Below are 15,254 nucleotides of genomic sequence, written 5' to 3' on the forward strand. Positions count from 1 at the left end.
TCTTGGTCATCCGGCCCGCAGCGTATGCCTTGAGACCTACGAAGCTGCCCTTCAAGAACTCAAAACCACCATGCGCTGGCCCCATGGTGGGCGCCAACTGTCGTGGAATTGTCATGGCAGATGACCTAGCATGAGGACTTAGGTGTGGAGCCATCGCACGTACTTAGCTTAAAGGGGTTAAACGGGACAAGGAACACATATAGTATTTACCTAGGTTCGGCCTTTCGCAACGAGGTAAAGGCCTATTCCTGCTTTAGGTTGTATTGCTTGGGTTTCGATTACTAGGGAGCGAATACGCTTGACCTAGTTCTCGACTTGTTGTTTTTCTTGCCCTAACCCGCCGCCGGGTCACCCCTTTATATACACAGGCTGATGCCCGGTGGCTTATAGAGTCCCGGCTGGCTCATACACAACGTGTCTGGCTCGATGACAGAACTAAACCTTCCTTATCATACAAGTTAAACATATGGCGGTTTATGCCCGTGGGCCTCAAGTCTCCTCCGGGTCTTGGGCCTTCAATAAGCTTTCTTCATGAACCGCCATCTTCAGCGTCTTTTTGGGCCTTCTTATTATGAACCGCCAGTGGTATGACCCGGCCCCTCCTGGGCGGGTCATACCCAATAGTTATATCCGCAACAATCCTCATAGCTGATGTGAACTTCTGGAGTGAGGTGAATCCAAGTGTGCCGGTTCAATCCTTCTTGCACTTGAAGTAGTTGTCGAACTCCCAGATGGAATCACAATCCTAAGCAAGAGCTTTCGGCTCATCCGATAACGGCGCCGAAATACTTTGTCACCGTGCAGTGGAGCGTTGGCGAAGTAGTCGGAGTAGAGCAAGCAATAGCCTTCTAGTCGATGCCTCTGCTTTGCCTTCAGCTGGCCCGGTGCTGAGCCACCTTGCCGTGGCTTTGCATTACTCGCGAGCAGGCTGGCCATGGCGGCGACGACCATGAGATGCTATTCGTCCTGGACGTCGGCATCGGCTTCCTCCTCCAGCAGCGCCGCGAGCACCTCCTCGTCATCCGAGTCCATCACCGAGCATACAGATCACCGAACACCTAGCGGGCGTGGTAGGCACGCAGCCGCTGGTATCCCGCCCTGCGCGGCCGGAGCGCCGGAAAGCTCGTCCAGGAAAGGGGTGGAGGATGCTGTGGCGGAACCCTTTCTCTTTTCTGGCGGGGAAATGGCCTATCTAGCGTTGGCGGGGGATGGTCGGCCCCGGGATCGACGAGGCAGCGGGAGGGCGTGCGCGGGGGGGGGGGGGGGGGAGGGGGAATCTGGACGTGCAAGATGTGGTTTCGCCTGACAGCAGTGGCCTAGACGCGGGTTTCCCTTCCGCCGGATCCCCCAAGACCCCCCCCCCCAATGTGCTGGGTTCGGCCTGGAATCGCCGGGCCCAAAAAATGCCCGAGCCGGCGGATTTCGGTGTCTTAGGGTCGTGACTGGGTTTTTTTTTTCACTGCCAGCGTGAAAAAAGTCGTCCTGGGGAGGCTGTTGAGGACGTGGCTGGAGATGCTCTTACTTTTGGCAAGTTAAGAAAACCTAAAAAATAGTATTATGGCTACGAAGAAGCTTGGGAAGTTCGCTACTCTCAATTGATTATATGTGTGCACCTATTGCGCAATCTGACGTTGCAGCTGAGCAATATGAGATAAAATCGAACCTACTTACTATAGTTCAGCTAAACCGGTTTGGAGGATCTGCTCAAAAGATGCAGGTATGCATGAATGCGTCTACATACTTTTACTAAGCTTTGTGACACAACTCACATAAAAGATACTGATCGATGCAGTTAAATTTACGGAAAGACTAACCCCTACACGTGTCGGCGTCTCGTAACTCGTCCACACGTATGGATCCCCGTCCAACCATTTCTGCACGAATCCTGACGCGTTCTAGCAGATTTTTTTTATGCCGCATAGGACTGGACTGGTGTGTGGGCATTCATCCGGTCGCCCACACGCCCATTTCACCACGCGGAGTGGCTGGGGTGTGGGCGTTTAGTAGTTCGCCCACACGCCAGTTTTCACGCACGCAGAAGGGCTGGTGTGTGGGCGTTTATCAGTTCGCCCACACGTTTGTCTCTTCTCCCACACTCAAAGCTGTCAGGTGCCATGTGTGTTGCAGCGTACATTGCAACTGCCCTAGCGTGCTTGTAAGCATATGGCAACTCTCTTTTTTTACCTCGAGTTGTCATGTGTTCTACAGGGTACATGGCAACTGCCCCAGTTGCTTGTAAGCAGATGGCAACTCCCTCTTTATATGAACATGTTTTTTTCCCATGCCTTTTTTGTAGTGCTACACGTCAACTACCTAGTGTTAGTAAGTGGAAACCCTTAAAGTTTTTCAAATCATGGCAACTGCAGTAGATTATACTATACATGCCAACAGTTGCAGTTGTCCAAAAATGGCATCTGGCACTTGACCTGAGATGGCAACTGCAGTTGAGCAACCATGGCAACTGTAGTTATCAGACATGGCAACTGTAGTTCAGTAACATAGCAACCGCAGTTAAACGAACATGGAAGAGGGTCCGGACCATGGCAACTGTCAGAACGCGTGATGACTGTCACGCGGAGCGTGCGGGACCGTGAGTACGAGCTTGTGGGCGTTATCAATTTTGCCCACACTTAGGCGTGTGAGAGGGACCGCGGGGCAAAAAAAAGATGTGTGGGCATTACTTGTTTTGCCCACACGTGTGCGTGTGGGCTGGTTCTTTTAGACACCACATAAAACGTGTGGCCAGACCCCCTAACGCCCACACGTGTGGTGGTTATCCGCGTCCTAAATTTATGCTTATTCCTTTTTTTTCATTAAGAGGAAAGACTAAAGAATTGCGATTAGCATTACCTATTTTTTGCTTGCAAAACCATGCATCTACATGGTAATATTACATAGTTTCAAGCAGGAAGACTGCAACCCACTAGCACTTATGTGGGAGCGTATCGAAGAAGCCGTTAAGAATTGTCCTAAATATGACATGAAAGAATGGTTAATTATTCATGTATTTTATAACGCTTTAAATCATTTTTCAAAGAATATTTGCTTGACACTGTCGTAGGTGGAACTATCAAGGGAAAACAAGTTGCTGAAGCAAAGAAATTCCTAGATGATATGCAAGAAAATCATACTCAGTGACATGTTGAAATCTTCAAATGATACATGTTATCAAGTGGATGCATGTTTTATGTAGCAGCTGTAAACATACATGCAAACTATTGCCTGATATCACAAGAAACGAGAGGGAATAAGGTCTATTGATAAATGGCTTTTGAATATGATAACATCAATTATCATGGTGATTGTTCAAAAAATATATCATGGTAAAATACTGTAAATTTCATCCCCTTCGTGTTAATATAGCAAGCACGGTTAATAAAGGCGCAAATTAGTCAGGTTGTTGTTCTGACCGAAGGCCTCATTGAGCTGGACAAATCCCATGATAAATCCTCATTTAGTATGCCGAGAAAAGCAGCAGGGTACTTTCAATTGATGGGCATAAAACTTGATTCCATGACTACCCTATCACAAAATCCAACAGAACAAACAAGAAAAGGACGTACTAGTTATCTACAGGTAGGCAGTCGGGCCCGTCGCACCCCGGCCACCTGACGTCGGCATGAACGCCAGCACCAGGAGCATCAGCAGCATTGCCACTGGCACCAGCATCAGCATCGACGGCGGCGGAGGCAGCGGTGGCAGGACGAGCGGGAGGATCACCAGCGACGCGGTGACGAACATGAGCAGGAGGAACGAGAAGTACTTGCCGAAGAAGCTATCGCTGCAGCTGCAACGACCGGGGTCCTCCTCCCTGCTGTACCGTGCTTTCTGTTCGGACGGCAGGACCACCGGCGGCGATGGCGACGACGACGTGCTTCCGGCGGCTCCTGCTCCGCCTCTGCCGCTCTCCATGTCGTCGGCTGGCGTGGATGCGTTGCACTTGAGGCTACTGTTGATCAGTTCTTGGATGTCCTCCGACTCCGAAGACTCATTTCTTGCGCTCAAGAACATGAGGTGCTACCATGGAATTTTTGATACTTCTCTCTGCTCTTTCCGTGACGATCGATCGAGTCTTCTTAAAGTGGAAGATAGCGCAGTGCTAGAGCTTCGGGTTGAAGCAGCTTTGATAGCTCGGAATTCTTTGCTGAATCAGGTCAGATCAGATCTGGCAATCTACAAACCCTGTGGCTTGTTGCGAAAAAGGATATGTTATCAGCATGTGAAGCAATCGAGCTAATAGCCAGTCTTTTCCTTGCGTAAGCTTTACGTGTATACCTAGCTAGGTTCCGTTTTACTACTACATTTCAAGAAGAAAAGTCTGTAAAGCCATAGAAAAAGTATGGAAACATCATAAAGTAGACAAAATGGCATTCCTTGTTCTTTCAGAAAAGGGACCGGGCCAGCTCCTAAATTTTCCTACGGATAAACAGGATGAAATTATTACCCCAAAGACCCAATCCCTAACAGCACGGCCATAATTACTAATTACAACTAGTATCTGGGAAAGAATCCTTAAATATATATAGGATAAAAATAGCAATCAAATATATATATAGTACTACTAATTCATCTGTGAGACCGCAAGTAGTACAAGCCAAGCATGCAATTACTGATTCTCAACAAAAAAGACATGCAATTACTGGTTACCACATGTGTAAGTATAAGCAAGGCACGTACACACCGACAAAAATAGATATACGATCACATGAGTAGCCAGATGTCAACGTAAAAATCGAAGCATATGTCTACCTGGTGAAACCGATGGCACATCAGCTAGCATCTTTCCCTCGGCATCAAGCTCGGTATACACATCGGCAGTGCTCCAGCACCGACCGGGACTTCTATGATCGCTGGTTCACGGACTGGGAGATGCAGACAGGCAGATGAGAGCAGGAAGGAAAAGAAAGGGAGGGCTGGATGCAGTGCATCCAGCCAGAGCCAGGGGTGTAGTATTAGTCGTCATCGCGTCCCATGCAAGTTGTGGCCATGGTGGGGGAGTATTATAAGGAGGAGGGGATGGAAAGAAAGGGGGGTTCGTCTCCCCTGGCCGTCCTCGCTGCCCTCGGACGTGTTTCCTTTTTCAATTTCTATGCAGCTGCCCCCACCCCGCTCGCGGCCTCGGTGGGGGAACTCGTACGATCCACTCAGGTGCCTGCAGCGCGGCCTTGTTAATCGCACCGGAAATCTAGGGCCGTCGATCGATCCGTAGTGATGCTACTTTGTTTATGGTTTTAGCCGAATCTTGACTCTTTGGGCGAGTCTCACTTTGCGAAAAATACTCTCTTTTTCTAAACATCTCTCTTAAGTCTTAATTGGTCCCAATCTACTCACTCTGTATCAAAATATAAGACATTTTTAACACTGTCATAGTTCCATTGTGTCAAAAAAGATCACATAGTGTCAAAATACGTTATATTTTGAAATGAAGGGAGTTTACTTGTCGCTCAAACAGATGTATAGAAACATATTTCGGTACTAATATATATGTTTAAGCGACAAGTAATATGAACGGGAGGGATGGTATATGTAGATCATTTTTCACAGCTGCATAACCAGTTGGTGAAAGGGCGCAACAGGGTTGGTAGTTGCAGGATATGTGTCTCAGTATACGAGTAGTAAATAGCGAGCCACACCATGAAGAGCCGTGAAATCTTTAAAGGCACTCAAAGCTAGACACCGGAACTCCACATTTAGGCCTCCGTCACTCAAAACATGAGCCTCCACGGAGAAGGGACAAGAACGTAAGTGGCTTACACTTATTGAACTCGGATCATCTGACCTAATTCTACTGATTAGGGACTCACACACACTTCCCACACGCACCGACACAAAACAGACGCAAAGGGGGCAGCTACAACCACCTTATCGAAACAAATGACAAGTACTTAGCAATTCTATTAGAGTCCATCATATATTCATATGATCTTGTCATCGTAATAACCGTCAACATAGCGATTTTAGCCAAAAACACGCCTTAGCAGGGTTACTCCTCATCGCCATGATTTATGGAGCTTGTTCTATAAATGACCTCATAGCCTCCATATTTAAAGGTTGTGGAGGCCAATATGAAGGTTGCTCCAAACCCAACCGCTAGTGCCGGAGTTTCAATTTCTTCATCTTTGCACCGTGTGTCTGATTTTAAGCAGCCCGGCCTTCACACACCAGCGGTGACAGGCACCCAGCCATTAATGCCATCCCATCAGATTCCCATGGCAAGCCCCTTAGATGGCTGCCATGCGGCATCATCTACTGACTTGCGTGTGTGCAGGACAAGAGGAGTCGTGTGAGCCGCGGCACCAGTTCTGAGCAGTCGAGAGGCGTGCAAGAAGGACGCGGCAACGTTTCTCACAGGGAAACACGCCCTTTGAGCGTCCATCGTTGCGTGCATGTCGCCTTCCTAATTGTCGCCCTCCGCTCTCTCTGGCGCCTCCCATTCTCATCTCCTCCGCCTCCAATCCACCACTGACGCCTTCAATTGCGCACCCGGAGAAGCTCACCCTTGTCTTCACTTTTGGGAATGATGAGGAGAAGGAGCCCGCGGATCCTCTGGCCTCCCTTTGGGAGCAGGTGGACCTGGTCCTGGAGTAGATTGTTCCACTGGACACGCTAATGGAGGGGAAAATTTAGGCTGCCGCACCCGCACCCGCTGTCATGAACGTATGGCCAGCCTGGGACGACGCCGCGGCAGGCATTTCCAAGCCATCCAAACCAGCATTGATGCATTCTACGTAGGCCGCAGTGGTGGGGTGGCCATGGTGGTGGTCGTGGCCTTGGAGGTGCTCGTGGTCGCTGTTGCAACTAGGCCGTGGGTGTGCCCGTGGACGTGGCCATGTGGCAACTAGTTTAACTAACTAGTATAGTTTAACATATTATTTGGTGTTCTATGATCGTAAGTCACAATGTGAATAATTTTATGCACTTGTTTATAGTAATAAAATTGAAGCTTCTGAACATGTTCTAGGTTAAATGTGTTTGTCTAGACCTTTTAAGGAAGAACCTGTGACCCAAGGACCCTTGGGTCCTACTTGTTGAACAAATATGAAGCTCGCATTATGACGACAATGTGTCTACAACTCAGCTAGAGTTGCTCTAGGGAGAGGATTTGTGGCCCGCAGTTATGGCGGCATGCATATTTCTGGCCATCTGATTCCTTCGTGATTCAGAAACTTGTTTTGCCTTTGCATGTGCTTTAGACCTTAATTACCTTATAGGGGTCCATGCGTGCAACTTTTCGCAAATTTTGGTATATCCACCTATCCGACATCCCATGATTTTTCTTTTGACATTCAAATGTGAATCTATTATATCTTTCAAACCAAAAGTCCAATTTATATTTCGTTTGCATATTCATGTTTCTTGTGATGAGGGCTTTCAAATAAGATCCATTTTGAATCTTTTTTATGAGTTTTTTAAACTTTGTTAAGTTTCAACTACTGAAACTTGTACGAGCGAACAACAAAATCACAAGTTTCAGAAACTAAAACTTTAGACTTGGTGTGCCCTTGTGTGGAATCCAACGTTTGCAAATCGTGAGGCAAATCGGGCAGCCCGACAAGTTTCAACTACTAAAACTTGATAGTAACGATGATAAATTTAGCAAGTTTCAAAAACTATAACTAAAACTTAAACACTAAATTCTAAAACGTAAATCTTAAGCCCTAAAGCCCTAAGCCCAAAACCCTAAAAGCGTGTGAAACTTGGTAAAACTTAATGTTACGATGATCAAGTTTCAACATTTGAAACTTAGAAAAAAAGTTGTTGAAATGTGTTCATGATTGGTTTGTTTGAAGTTCTCGTCACGACGAACACAAAATATGCAAACGAAACTTAATTTGGACTTTCTTCAAAAGATACAGTAGATCGAAATTAAAAGATGAAATGAAAATACAAGGGGCAAAAGCTGCCAAAAGCATGTATAGATGGAACCCAGCCTACGGTAACCATAGGGCTGAAACTAAACATATTTACAAATACTAAAGCAATCAGACAACCATACACGACTGGGCAGGTGTGCACCCCTTCGCATCCTTGCCAATTTCCAAGTTGCTCTAACAAGTGTTGAATGAAATTTTTGTGGAATCCTTGTTGGGTAACAAATTAAGAAAGGCGTGTTTCTGATGCAAGAGACTAAGAGTCGGGCACCTATCCGTATCCGCTATACAAGCATCAAACTTGTTAATCATGAATAGTCAGTAACCACCCATATCCGCAATACCAACCATCAAACTTGTTAATCTTCCATATGATCACATGACAAACACTAACATTAGTTAGTGTGTATGCTACAAGTCTGCAAGTATATAGGACCAAGCTTTTTGAAGTTAGTTTCTACCTTTCCTCCTCCCCAAGAAAAGGGCCTAGGTAATTAGGCTTTCTCATCTCATTGGCGCCACCACCGGTCCGGCCCGCCTCTGATTATCTTTGGGCCATGGAGGTATGGAGGACCTCATCCCCTGCCGGCAAGAGGGGCCCTGCTATGTGGGGACGGCGATGTCTCTAGATAGGAATAATGTCTATCACGTTCAATCCCCATTTCGATGGTACGTCTAGCATCGAAGGGCATGTGGAGTCGAATCTCATGAAATTCGGGCAGTGCAGGTCTTCGGTGGAACTGTTTGGATCCAATCTTCGTTTGGATGTTTATATGTTTGATCTTTTCAATTTACGGTTCTCTTCATCGGCGATGGTTGTTGCTCTGATGCGCTAGTCCTATGGAGTCTTAGCATAGTGACTTCCTGACTATATACTACAACAACCTTTCTCCGACGCTGACTATATACTACAACAATCTTTCTCCGACGCTGACGAGGGAGAGGCAATGATGGCAATGCACCTTCGACTCGCTCCACTACTTGTAGTCATCGCTGGGTGATCCATGAAACTGGTTGCAATTTTTTTTACGTCTACTGTTCCATGTACTACCGTGATTGATTATGAATAGATCAGAAGTTTCTCCCGCAAAAAAAGAAACTTTGTGAAGTTGCATGAAAATAGGACTGAAATTTCTTTGAGCAAGAAATAGGTTCCAAAACACATAGACGCACCAAAAGCTTCTTCCAATGCATGTTTTAATGTACAATGTCGAGAAGTTTTCGGTGATAATTTTCAGTTTCCAATCTCCAACAAATGAACGGCTTCAAGTTCCCCTGCAGAATAGGACCTTTTTAGAGGCCGAGCGGCTTTCCCTCTTTCTGAAAAAAATAGTAATGTTTTCTTTCTTTATGCAACTCATTTGGCCATTTAATTAAAAAAAACACCTGCTAGTTCCCATAAACATAGCCTGTTTCAAGTGTCCAATCTACAACAAATAAGTTTGCACAGTTGAGGTCAATGTTGTAACAGTTTTCCTTTTCTGAACAACAGAACTTAGATAATGACCATCAAACAGCTACCTATACAACCAACGTGAGTCCATTCATACTTTTGGGAGCTTGAGATCCTGTATCGTCTATCATTACTGAGCTCGAGCTGTTACACATAAGCGACAACAAAGCAATTATACAAGACGAGAGAAACAAGCGTCTTACCCACAGCCGTATCCCCTAGTCATCCAGCTCAACAAGCTGAGCTCTTCTCTCGGCTGCTTTCTTCCTGACGAAGATGCCCCACCGCATAGCAGCCTTAATCTTAAGCCACCCAACAACAGCCTTACCGGATGAGGGAGCACGATCATCCTCAAAGTTGAAGGCCACCGGTGCAGGAGAAGGGTAGGAGGTAAAGCCATCTACATTATTCATGTTTGCTGCTGCCCCGCAGCTAAGAATGCGCAGCATATGTTGCATCTCTTCTTCATTCTCCAGTATGTCATGGCTTCTCACTCTAATCTCCTCCATCAGGAAGTCATCAACGCCACCGCGGTTCTCCTGCAACCGTCCGGGCCAGTCATCAAAAGGATTAGGAGCTGGGGATTGCATGGACAGACCAAGTGCTGAGAATTCGAAGTTCTGCTGCTGCTGTGGTGGTGGTCCAAATGCTAGCATGTTGGAGCTTCTTGATGCTTGAGTTTGGATGGAAGAGCCATTGAACTGGCCTTCAGGGATCAATGAACTCATGCCATATTGCATGGTAATACTTGGTGAGATGTCCTGAGCATTGGCTGCATATATTGCTACCTGGTTCCCGTTGGATGCAATTCTTGTCTCTTCTGCTGAACAGAACAAAAGAGATTCTACAGTCAAGCTAATAGTAATTAACAAATTGAAAATAAAATGCTACGAGGGCTTCAAAGTGCGACATGCAAATAAACTGATCCAGCAATCAAAGCTTTTCTAAGCACATAAATCAACTAAATTTGTAAAATATACTCCCTCTGTTCATTACTTCATTAATATAAGATGTTTTTAAACTTTGGTCAGTCTAAAAAACGTCATATATTAATGAACAGAGGGAGTACATTCTAAAACATTTTTCATTTGTGAAATTAAACAGCAGGAATAAAAATATTGTTACTTTTTAGACCCTGATGATGCATCCCATCCCATTTTGCATATTTTAGACACGTTAATACAAAAGATACAAAAGAATGTTAGCGAGAGAAATAGACACTGGAAACAATATTTATTGTCATGTCATGTAAGGACGGTAGGTGGATAGAAACTGGAACCATGAAGTTTAGGTCAAAATGGAATTTAAGTTCATTTTCAATAATCTAAATAACTGCTCAAGAAGCATGGCTAATATGAAGGGTGCACCAAAAACATTCAGAAAAAGTGTCTTGAGCTACAAGAGGCAAAAAACAGATACCTTTACTCGTACTGCTCATGAGAGATCGCTCAATATTGGCATTGGCATGTCCTCGTGCCAATTGTTTCTGAGAGTGCGCTGAATCATAAGAAGTGTAGCTTGTAGAGATATTTGCAGCATCACTTCTTGTTGTGACAGATTTCTTTTTCTGCTTAAATTTCAACAATCCCTTGCCATCATATTCTATAACGTTGATCCAATCATCATATGCTTGCTTCACCAATGTATCCGCAAACACCTGTGGCAAAGTAAAGTGATGGTGACTTTCGTGATAACAGGTTCTCTAATTCAGATATAGCCATATGAGGACCAAATCATAATTGTAGTAAGGGCGATATAGAGTCTGTCATCGGATTCCTTCAAGAATATTGCAAGAGAACCATACTGTGTTTTGTTTTATCTATTCTGCTGTATGCCACATAACATCTCATACTGAGAATGAAATATATATCTTCAGAAGAACAAAAATACTTTCATAAAACAAGAAATATCATAATGCTGATAATTAACCAGGTTGAGCAAGTCACGAGTTGAGTAATTTAATTGAAGAAAAAGTGCAAATCTCCATGAGACATGCCCAAGATTACTGTAACTACAATATGACCATTTAAATGTTTCTCGGTGGGATTTTTTTCAATCTGATCTCCAATAAAGGAAGTTTCTGAGTGTCATAGGCTCATGGCATATGGTATGACCTCAAATCAGTTAATACGGGAAACAGTTCCAGCCAAAATAATAACATAGGCAACAGTCCTACTGAAACCAAACTTTTCGGTAGTGTGAGACAACAGTCCTACTGAAACCAAACTTTTCTGTAGTGTGAATGCCCTGCCTAGGCCTGATAAGTGTAACAGACTACTCCAGGCAAGAGTAACAATGGTCAATAGACATTTGATGGTCAGGAAAGCAGGGAAACTTTCAGAATGAGAAAGATGCATACATTTAATACTACGTATTAATCAGCACCAACATTCAGGAGACCAGAGAAAAATATAGAACATCAAGTATCTAAATTTATAGATTGTCAAGTGTAGAGTGCAGACAAGATATTAAAACATCCAGTGATCTGCATCAACAGGGCATGTAGAACATACTAACCCTCTGGTTTTCAGTAAGATTTTCCGTTGAAATAAACTGATCATCAGCAATCAAACCAGTGAACTCATATATGTTATTGAATATTGCACCAACACTTGCTGTATCCTTGGAGTAATATATATAATGCTTGCCACTCAGAACGCAAGTTTTCGCATGTTCAACAAGACTTTCCCACATCTTATTTGACATACCAGTGCCAAGGATCTGCAAAAGGCCAATAGAAGAAGCTGATATTTGGCTACGAGCCAGCAAGGTTCACAACTCAAAAGTCAGAGAAATAATATGACTTACACTTCTTAACTTCTGTTGATCTTTAACAAGAAGTTGAAGAAAATGTTCAACTGTATAGATTCCGTTTGAGTTTAGTTTCCCGTGGAATGCACCGTCCTTTCCAATCTTTTCCAATCTCCAAACATCATCCTTAAGTGCAGGAGGGTAATGTTTCTTGTATACTACAAAAAAGAGGGAATACACAAGTACATTTTAGATTATTTAACAATGGCACTAGATCAGTACAAAACACCGACACATACATTCTCCTCTGTGATCTTTCACAGTAAAAGCCTCTGTCTTCGCCTCTTTGATACGAATTCCTTCACAAAATCCTGACGAGACCCTCATCCCAAGTCTGAATTTTCTGCTCCTTATCCAGCTGGAATTGTCGGTGAAGATAAGCTCTCCTATGGTCCCTACGCCTTCTTTAAGTGTCACATGGATATCACCGTTTAAAAGAGGCCTCTTCCCTTCACGTTCTTTCACAATGTGGCTCTCAAATTCCTCTTCAGTCCAATCCTCATCCTTCTCTTTATTAAAATCACCCTCGAGCACAAGAACATCCAATTTTGCAAGTGACTCGGGTCCTGAAGTAACGACATGTCCAGTGTTTGCATCCAACAGCACAACATGTATTGATGCTCCCTGCTCGCCTTCCACTTTTCCTCCAGTAAAGAGTGGGAGTGCTAATCTACTCCGAAATTGAAGCTGGAGATTACTGCCATTAGGGCCTTCAATTCTTTTGGGAGAGGTCCTGTTTAACATGAAGCTTGACTTAAGTGACAGATCCAAATACCACTACAGAAATATATAGATCTACATCTCTTCATATGGCGCATCACCAAGAACAAGTTGCATAATCTTACCTCCCTTCAATTCTAGCAGGTGCTGCTGCAGGCCCCAATTTGGCTAAAGCACGCTCTACTTCTTCGCTGACCTACAAATGAAATAACATGTGTCGACTGATCATAAAAGCAGCAAAATGAGTATATCAACAAGTTAATAAAAGATGCCGTGTGTTCTTTAACTCACAACTCGTCGGAGAATCGGCTCAAGGGATGAACAAAGCTTCTGCAAACTGTCCAACTTGAGAGCTTCTACAATGACACTGAAAGAAAAGGACAAGTTGCTGAGGTAAATTATCAGGGATTTATCAAAGCACGGTACAATAAACTTCAAAGTGAACAATACAAAGAAACAAAGGATGCACACCTTAGAACCTTAGATTTCCGTATACCATTTGTTGTGCAATGGTCAACCAAGATAAAATTTTAGATGAAATTAAGCATGTGTCACATAGTTGCAATATGGTTCCAGAAAATGGAGATTCAAATTCAAGTAATCAACGAATGACAAAGTGAAGCAGATAAGACATATGCCTATCAAGAATTCCACTCAACGTTCAAGGTAGGATATAATAAATATCTTGCTAAAATAGGAAAAATGTGTCAATTTGAGTCCTAGTCCGGTGAGATATATATCACAGACATATTATAATAATTTCGGGTGAATAGCCCGCATCTTATATAGCACTCTTAAACAAAACCAAGCAAGGAACTGATTGACTAATTATATATGTGCCAAGTCGTGTTGTGGATGACAAAGAGACTTTAGAGCTCATAAAAATGTTTTGAAGCAATCTTTCAACTAAAATGGCCGATGCAGGACATGTTTTCACTTCTCACACAAAAACTATGTTTTCAACCCCGTTATTGATTTTGTAGCTCTTATTCTTCATTAACTAGTCCGTTCAAGTGAAAGTGAACTTCAAGTCTTTTAACTGCCTGATTTTAGCTGTGTAAAGAGCAGACACAGTGATTTAGCACCTTTTGCTGAGAGCAAATGCACACTTTTCCGCATTAAAACAGGTCAGTACAAAACCGAGGCCGTATGAACACGAACTGGGCCAATCATTAATTACGAATAGCATCTCTTAATGACATCTGAGTTTAAGCTAGTACTACTACAGCAAATCGATAACCCAAACCCTAGGAAGCGCCACCCTCACAGACCTATTAAGATAGGTCTCCCACACTCACCTGGCGAGGGCCGGGACGCGCGGCCGTTTAGGATCACGTTCGTCGTCGTCGCCGCCGCCGCCGCCGCCCCCACTGCCGCCAGGGTCTAGCGCCCGCTTGGAGCCGGACCGCTCCATGTGGCGCCCCTGCCTCTGCATCTCCGTGACGCCACAACCTTGCCGGCGCCGTGAGTCAGATCTGCGACCACAGCCACAAACTCGGGGATTAAAAACAATCGGCCCAAAACCCCGTAAAAATCAACACCTCGAGTCGCAGAGACAAGGAGGCGTGGTGCCGAACCTTAGCAGCTGGCAGGGGATGGCGGCACGAGGGGTGGAGAAGGCAGGTGCCCCGGATGCTCCGTCCTGCGTCGAGCTGGAGCCGGAGCAGTGCGGCAGCGACTGGGCGACGACTAGAGGCAAAGCAAGAGACGGAGAGAGAGAGAGATCTATGTGTGGCGTGGGTGGAGGTGGCGCCCGCCTTTACTTTGCTTTGTTTGTTTACTCGTTTGGGTTCGCGTACGACGAGGCGTCAACAATCGCGCGCGCCCGTCTGTCAGGTAACCTGGATGACAAGTGGGGCATTAACCACGGGGACCTCATGTCAGTGGGTGTGGTGGGTAGGCTGGAGACCGGAGGGCGCTCAGAGCCGTGGCGGCTATCCTGGCCATTATTTTTCTGCATGAGGATCGTGCACGCAAACGTGCACCGCCGTGTTCAGCCGCGCTCGTCACTGACAGTGCCTAGATGGCCCGCTAGTCGGTAGGTGTGTTGGGCTGATAACTGGTTTAATTTCGCTTTTTCTTTTTTTTGAGGGGACTGGTTTAATTTCGCTGACAGTGGGTCGCCAAGTGGGCACTACGCTACAACGTACGATAGGATAATCGATGATGGGGCGCAGCTAAAGTGACAGATCGCCCACCGTGGTCCATGGATGTTAATGTTAGTCTTCTTCTTTTTTTTAGACACTGTTAACTTTTTCTTAGGGGGTAAAGCCAATTTATTCATTTTTTAGGGGCCAATTTATTCGTCAAAAGCCACAATGTGTGGGATACAATTACGTTGACAGCACGACTTTGAAAAGTAAAATTACATTAATAAAGAGCCAATCTATCATTAATCT

The 15,254-nt window shown here is 44.9% G+C and overlaps 2 protein-coding genes across 4 annotated transcripts; both read right to left on the reverse strand.

Moving 5' to 3' along the window:
* Positions 1-3,421: 3,421 nt before the first annotated feature.
* Positions 3,422-5,016, reverse strand: LOC123041439 (protein AUXIN-REGULATED GENE INVOLVED IN ORGAN SIZE). Of its 2 annotated transcripts, none has more exons than XM_044464049.1 (2): positions 4,750-5,016; positions 3,422-4,182 (listed from the first exon to the last, which is right to left on the reverse strand). In XM_044464049.1, exon 2 carries the CDS (start codon positions 4,009-4,011, stop codon positions 3,571-3,573), a length of 441 nt encoding a protein of 146 aa, XP_044319984.1. In that variant the 5' UTR covers positions 4,012-4,182; positions 4,750-5,016; the 3' UTR covers positions 3,422-3,570. The 2 variants fall into 2 exon arrangements, with proteins under 2 accessions (XP_044319984.1, XP_044319983.1); XM_044464048.1 differs by having other exon boundaries at positions 3,422-4,188; positions 4,750-4,983.
* Positions 5,017-9,244: 4,228 nt separating this feature from the next.
* LOC123045561 (calmodulin-binding protein 60 D) lies at positions 9,245-14,660 on the reverse strand. 2 transcript variants are annotated; one of them, XM_044468670.1, is made up of 9 exons: positions 14,433-14,660; positions 14,154-14,330; positions 13,147-13,222; positions 12,981-13,051; positions 12,375-12,868; positions 12,133-12,293; positions 11,842-12,045; positions 10,744-10,981; positions 9,245-10,144 (listed from the first exon to the last, which is right to left on the reverse strand). In XM_044468670.1, the coding sequence occupies exons 2-9, from the start codon at positions 14,288-14,290 to the stop codon at positions 9,543-9,545; spliced, it is 1,983 nt and encodes a 660-aa protein (XP_044324605.1). In that variant the 5' UTR covers positions 14,291-14,330; positions 14,433-14,660; the 3' UTR covers positions 9,245-9,542. The 2 variants fall into 2 exon arrangements, with proteins under 2 accessions (XP_044324605.1, XP_044324604.1); XM_044468669.1 differs by having other exon boundaries at positions 9,245-10,147.
* Positions 14,661-15,254: the final 594 nt, after the last annotated feature.

This window comes from Triticum aestivum, chromosome 2B (genome assembly GCF_018294505.1).
Source record: "Triticum aestivum cultivar Chinese Spring chromosome 2B, IWGSC CS RefSeq v2.1, whole genome shotgun sequence".
Classification (NCBI taxonomy): domain Eukaryota; kingdom Viridiplantae; phylum Streptophyta; class Magnoliopsida; order Poales; family Poaceae; genus Triticum; species Triticum aestivum.